This window comes from Hippichthys cyanospilos, chromosome 14 (genome assembly GCF_059441005.1).
Source record: "Hippichthys cyanospilos isolate Australia breed blue-spotted pipefish chromosome 14, RoL_Hcya_1.0, whole genome shotgun sequence".
Lineage (NCBI taxonomy): Eukaryota > Metazoa > Chordata > Actinopteri > Syngnathiformes > Syngnathidae > Hippichthys > Hippichthys cyanospilos.
In genome coordinates, this window is record NC_142382.1 from 13,570,789 (window position 1) to 13,578,242 (window position 7,454).

Below are 7,454 nucleotides of genomic sequence, written 5' to 3' on the forward strand. Positions count from 1 at the left end.
AATGTGGCCAGCCACAAACCTGCGGCCAAGAGCCGTTGTCACAGCTGTGGCAGATAATGGCAAGTCCAAACTCCAGCCCGGCTCTGGAATGTTTACTGTCACCACAGGCAAGTTGGCAGCAAACATTTTCCCCCTTTTTTCTAAGAGAAAGGACCTCTGATTATTAATTTTATTTTGACAAATTACATACTTAACCCTTTGGCTTTTGTGACTCCATCCTTGGACTCACAAAGATACAACAGCCCCAAAAAGAGAATTCCCGAGTGAATCTTTCAATTTCACCTAAATGGTGGTGGTGGGGTTTGCGGGGAGGAGAAGGGAGCTGGGGGTCACTTTGAAAGTTAAAACTTAAAGTTAACACGTTCCTGCCAACAACTCTCGGGTGTTTGGAGGAATGTTCCAAGAGGTCCTCCCACAGCGCAGGGAGCAGCTTCTTTCTTCACCCTGGCCTGCATCCAAGAAGCGCTCAGCACATGAGGATGGATCAGAGGATGTTGTTTTAGGCCTGTGCGCATGCAGGTGTAGCACTTTCACGCCTTTTAACCTCTCATCAAACTTTCGACACTTTGCGTTTGCCCTTGTCATAAGCATAGATTGAATGAATCTTGAATGTGTCAAACGTAACACGGCTCATCATAGAAGGTAACTCGATCAATAGCAGAGTAGCTTGATTCTCTTGGAAAGTGGTCTTTCATTCACAAACCTAAAGCTAGCTTAAGCTAATAAAGAACAAAGAGACGATCACCACTGAAATTTAAAACATGTAGATGAAAATAGAAAGTTTCGGTTTGACACATCTTGGGATCTTAAATGAAATTATAAACAGATGTTTATTTTATAATGAACTTTAAATGTGCAAAAATTTTGCACTATGAAAAGACAAAATAAAATATGTGTGTATAATTTGTGGGTTTGCAATTGGTTGACAGATAAGAGAGATACAACATAAACAAAAATGCACTGACTTAAGTGGATGCATCATATATGTCATATAATAGAATATAACATTAAGGCAAACATTTTTATTTAGTTTTTACTGGATCTTGATGTGTTATAGCTAGCTGGATTTGCTTTAAGCCCACAATCAATCTCATTAAAACTTATTATAACTTAATAACACCATTTTAAGGCCTTAATGATTTTTCAGGCTAAATTTAGTATAACGAGCTCACCAAATTAGCAATCTTAGCCACATTAGTAGCCCGTGCCTTTTTTGAATATATTTTATGCATTGGTGAATTGTGATTTCTTCAGCATGTTGAATAATTTTGTGATTATTAACAAAGATTTATCTAAATGAATATTTTTGTTTGCTTCCATGTTGAAAAATTGTTGGAAAATATGAGAAATATCAAGATCAATGTCTTCACAAAGAATAATCTAGTTGATTATTTTTACGATAGCGTGAAAATGGGTAGTTGTTAACAAAAATGGTAGCCATTCGGTCTAATTTTGCAAAACATTGGTGACCCCTGGACTACATTAGGGTTCAGGAACTCCCTGACACCTACTTTTTTCTTATTTTAAAAACAGCTTTCCAAGTAACTATGTTTTATTTTTATCTTACTTTCTGTTACACAATTCATTTTTGTAAGATTTGCCTTAAAATCTTTTACAAAGCACAAGAATTGAATTATAAGACCATTCAAAAAGTGCAATTCTTTGTCTAAGAACACACCCACACACATACACAACAACAGTTTGTATGTTGAAAGTTCTAAATTTGTATTTAAAAAATGTCACTAGTAGAGCTTTCATTCAATTTGTAACTAAACAAGTTACCCACAATATTTAATTAAAGAAAATTATCTTAGAAGGGACATTCATTTGCAGCATTTTGAAGTCAGTTTCTGTGCAGAATGTGTAAATTCCACAATCACAAAATTTGCACAAAATGCGATCACAAGTCCTGTCAAAATTACATGGAGGCTTACATCCCTACTATTAGCCATGTGTAACAACCAGCAAGAAATAAGTCCCATGAAAATACATTTGCTTGACAAACTCACAAAATCAGCATGGGAGAAGGGGCAGGCCTCAAAAAACACACTTTGCAAATTTTGTTTTTCCACCAATCCCAAAATGTGACCTTTACCCATGTGAAGGGACTCAAGCAGGTTGATGATTAATCTTGGAATTAGCAACATGTCTCATTCAAGAACACAGTGTCAGCCAGGTCAAGGACCGTTTTGGAATAGTGCTATAGGGTTGGACTTGAAAAAATACTTATATACATATAGAAATGTTTTAAAAATGTGCCCACTCTGATTATTGTTGTCAGTGTTCTTTAAATAAAACCATAAAAACATGTTTTTATGGTTTTATTTATACATGTCTCGATTTAAAGACCGAAATTATTGCTAAATTAACATAAATGAAATGCATAATTTGCCGTTGTCTCAAAATCAAAGGATGTTCATTTTTGTTCACAAGTTCATCCTTGCAGACACAATTTTAAACGACATCCATCGGCCTGCATTGTCGAGCTGCGTGTGTGCACGGTGCAATCCCCAACCGTCAAACAGTTTTTTTTTCACCCTCATGATCTCATTTCCAAGTTAAGCAGACTCTGTTAGTCCCTCGTCAACAAGACAGGTTTACTCGCCTATACTAATGGGGCTCTATACTGATAGTTATGCTCCTGCGTAAATATGCACTCAAATAGATGTACAACTAGTGACACGTGGCCGGCAACACACTGCAGCCTCACCTTCATGTTTGTGTCATACAAATATACTGTACTGTACGAGCAACAAGGGGGTTTGAAATCGTCATATAGTTTCATTGATTAAAAACTTTTAAAAAATACCCCTTTGTATTGCATGCTCAGATGGGTTTTTACTACATTATTTAGAAACAACATTTCAACGGAATTTTGAATTTCGGCGAAACAAACATTGGAATTGTATTTTCTGATTTTGGCACGCTTTAATGAGCTACAAAGACATCAAAACCGACAGAGGGCGCTATCACGCAACTGCACACATTGAAACATTTGCTCAAGGGGGAAAATCTTTTGAGAATTTTGTGAAAATACTTTTTGATACAAAATAGTTGATACACTTGATACACTTTATTTTTGATCCATATAATATCTTATAAACAAGTACATATATTCGCTATACAAAATATACGCCTGGACAATAGATAATAAAACAAAAAGTGCACTATGACCATATTTAAGTCTAATATCTTTAAGCATCTCAGAACCTTAATCATTTTAAACATTGGAAAAGTAATATATACAGTACTGTATGCAGCCAATGATCGCTACGTTTCTTGCCGAAAATATTTGTATAAAACAAAAAAAACCAAAACAAAACAAAACGTATATTTAAAAAAAAAAAAGCCTATACATTTTGAAGCAAACTGTATCTCAAAAGTGAAGTATACGGGTAACTTTATGAGGAACCGCAATGGCAAATATTGCATCCAACGTCTTTGCAGCCTGAGTTTTTTTTCTTTTAATATTGTCTTTTTTTTCTTTAAGGCTCGTTGTTTTATACAGTGGTTCGACGGTGGAACAACGCAAAGAATAATAAAAATGAAAGAGCGTTTAATTTTAGAAGAATAAGAGCAATTTCAGGTGGTGCATAAAGGAAAAAGCCCACCGTGCAAAAAGTAACCCCGAGACACCAACATTATATGCATCTTTTCATATGAAACGGTCCTTTTCGCTCAAGTCAATGCAGGTGTATTATGGGGAGGGTTTGGAGTGTTAGTGGGGTGTGCGTAGTGTGTGTGGGGGGTGAAGCTTGAGGAGTCTCACGCCTAGGTGCGAGGAGATTATTCAAATAGGGCCCAAGGCGTAGAAGTAGGATTGGAGGCTTGGCTGGCGCACACAGCTTATATCACTGCGTCAAGCGGGCGCACGGAGCGTCATTTTGAACTGCGCTCCCTCTCTGACGCATTGCGCGGCTGCCTCTCCCTTTTTGTGCGCCACGCTTGCACTCGGAGGGACGCGGCAGCCACGCCGACACATGCACCGGTGGTCCCCAGTCAGCGGCAACATATACGAGAGGGGCTTTCGGCTTTTTTTTCCTCAGCTGGGAGACGCTCGGTTGAAAGTCCTCCATGATGCTTGGAGCAGTTAAAATGGAAGGACACGAACACACCGACTGGAGCGCCTACTACGCAGAGCCCGAGGTGGGTACCTTAAATATATATTTTCCCCCCGTTGTCTAAAGCCGATCCCATTTTATACAACTCAATATTAGCCCTGAGATAATATTAACTTTGTGATCAAATATTGACTTGAGGCGCCTCCAAATCCTCCCCCATCTCCACGCCGCGCGCTCTATCCTAACAAAGTTGCTTGACATGTAGAGGAGGAGGAGGTAGGCTAAACTTTTTCACTTGGATTATAATTTTTCGTCTATATACCTATCTTCACCAAATCACGCGTTTTTTTTTTTTTTGCTCCTGTTTTCACTCGACAAACAACGGTGTTTGATTTGGGGAGCACATCGGTTCAAATATTTGGGATGCGCTCTCGTGTGTGCGCTTGCTCGCTATCTTCTCCACGAGGGCGTGCAATTTGAGCAGACGTGACTTGTACTGTTTAACATACAGTTTAGAAGCACTAAAATAACATGGTATACAACGCACGGACTTATATAATGTTTCCCCATACAGGAAGATGAGAGGCAGGTGCACTGCTTTTGAATCTCTTCCCAAGACTCACTTGGCTTTATAAGAACCATTTTACATATGTTTAAATTTGTCTTAATGCGTGATTTATTCATTTAGTTGTTACACTTTATGCTTTGCTTTCTAAAATACTCAGGAGTTTAATTTGGACATTTTTTTATTGAGACAATCTGTTTCGACAGCTGCACTTATAATAAAGAAAAGTACTTTTTTTTTAGAGAGGGATGTAAATGGTAATAGGTGAACACCTTTTAAATATGAATGGTTTATATTTACATGGCAGCAATTCATGCTTGCGCCAACTATTTTGCTGAGTTGTTTCAGCCTTAAAATGGGGGACAAGTTGAATCTTTTTTGAAAATACGAGTTAGCTAATTTATCATAAAATACAAAATATTGTGTTGAAATACTTAACCTAAATTTTGAATTAAAGTTTGTATCCTCGGAATTATGACTTCATCCAACATACGTGTGCTATACAAAAAAGTCTTTTGAATCAAATGACAACGTTTTTTCTGATTACAGTGCACAGTTCGATCACTGATATAAATGAGAGCCCGTTTGATATGAACTGTTTTTTCATGCCTATCTTCCCCCTCGCAGTGTTACACGTCTGTTGGCAACATGAACGCGGGTCTGGGCATGAACACGATGAACACCTACATGAGCATGTCGGGCATGAGCACGTCGGCCAACATGTCGGCCAACTCCATGAACATGTCTTACGTCAACACCGCCATGAGCCCCAGCATGACCGGCATGTCCCCCGGCGCCGGCGCAATGAACGGCATGGGCGCCGCCGGCATGACGGCCATGAGCGCCGCCCTGAGCCCCAGCATGAGCCCCATGACGGGGCAGCCCGCCTCCATGAACCCGCTCACCTCCTACAGCAACATGAACGCCATGAGTCCCATCTACGGCCAGTCCAACATCAACCGCTCCAGGGATCCCAAGACCTACCGGAGGAGCTACACGCACGCCAAGCCGCCCTACTCGTACATCTCGCTCATCACCATGGCCATCCAGCAGTCCCCCAGCAAGATGCTCACCCTGGCCGAGATCTACCAGTGGATAATGGACCTCTTCCCCTTTTACCGGCAGAACCAGCAGCGGTGGCAGAACTCCATCCGCCACTCGCTGTCCTTCAACGACTGCTTCCTCAAAGTGCCCAGGTCGCCGGATAAACCCGGCAAAGGCTCCTTTTGGACTCTGCACCCGGACTCGGGCAACATGTTCGAGAACGGCTGTTACTTGCGGCGCCAGAAGCGCTTCAAGTGCGACAAGAAGCTGGCCGGCGGCAAGGAGTCGGGACGCGGCGGCAAGGTGGCGGCTGACGGCTCGTCACACAGCAGCTCCGAGAGCTGCAACGGCAACGAGTCGCCGCACTCCAACTCGTCGGCGGGCGAGCACAAGAGGGCCATGTCGGACCTGAAGGCGAGCCAGGCCCTCAGCCCGGAGCACGCCGCCTCGGTGGCCGCGGCCGCAGCCGCAGCGGCCGCGGCCGCAGCCATCTCGTCCCCGGTGAGCCAAGGCCAGCATCTCCTCTCCCAGCATCACTCGGTCCTGCAGGCCCACGACGCGCACCTGAAGCCGGAGCACCACTACTCCTTCAACCACCCGTTCTCAATCAACAACCTCATGTCTTCGGAGCAGCAGCATCACCATCATCACCATCACCACAAAATGGACCTCAAAGCCTACGAGCAGGTGATGCACTACTCGGGCTACGGCTCCCCCATGACCGGGGCCCTCTCCATGGGTTCCATGGCGGGGAAGGCCGGCCTGGAATCCTCCCCCATACCTGACTCCTCTTATTACCAAGGAGTCTATTCCAGGCCCATTATGAACTCCTCATAAACAGACTTTGAGCCTGACGTGTACATATGTAAAAAAACAAAACAAAAACAAATAAAAAATATAGACTTTGTGTACAATATGTATTTCAAATATTTTTCATCTTCTATCGTTTTAGTTGTCGAATTTGTTAGTAGCCTTATAATTGTTCACGATCCGTGACACTGACTGATAATGTGACCTGTTCAGAAGCCTGCCGCAGGAATGAACTCCAAAGAAAACAAACCAATAAAAAAGCTGTAAAAAAACAAAACAAAACAAAAGTCACATTTGCTTAACGGAACTGAATTTCAAAACTGATTTCTTCAATCGTTTCGTTTCAATCGTTGTGTAATTCCTATTTATGGCTTGTATATGTGTATTCTTGTAGTGACAAGAGCAGAATCTACTGTATATTAAAGTGTTATTGGTCATGTTTTCTGAAAATGGTTTTGAGGAATTATTACAAGGTTTGTTGTATTTCTCTTTATATTATTATAATGATATTATATAATTAGAGTTGTTCAATGGTTGGAACATCAAATATTGAAAAGGGCATGATCTGAACTATACCGGAAAAACAAAAAGCTATTCGATATTAAGTAGGTCTAATAAATTGCACCCTTTTAATGTAAGTGCCGGTAAAATAAAACAAAAATGAAAAGGTAATTATTTCTTTTTTATTATTACCTTCATGCATTAGTATTTCAATGGTTTAATAGAATGCCTTTTTGGCAGTTTCAAATGTCTTCATCATACACTTCTTGTCGGATGGTTAACGGTTTGTAACAATGAAGCCAATTATTTATACGTCTGCGGAAACAAGCACATAAGGGAGAATACTATTCAAATAAAAAAGTGTCTAAAGATCTAGGTCGGAGAATTGCACTTCTACGAAATGTAATGACATCCAAAAAAATATCCAAAATTTGGCTTTTGTAAAAATAATCACATCGTTTTGAATCTGTGAA

The 7,454-nt window shown here is 40.9% G+C and overlaps 1 protein-coding gene across 1 annotated transcript; it reads left to right on the top strand.

The window, feature by feature from the left end:
* Positions 1 to 3,825: 3,825 nt before the first annotated feature.
* foxa2 (forkhead box A2) lies at positions 3,826 to 6,924 on the top strand. Its single transcript, XM_088433153.1, has 2 exons — positions 3,826 to 4,146; positions 5,254 to 6,924. Exons 1-2 carry the CDS (start codon positions 4,075 to 4,077, stop codon positions 6,505 to 6,507), a joined length of 1,326 nt encoding a protein of 441 aa, XP_088289279.1. The 5' UTR covers positions 3,826 to 4,074; the 3' UTR covers positions 6,508 to 6,924.
* Positions 6,925 to 7,454: the final 530 nt, after the last annotated feature.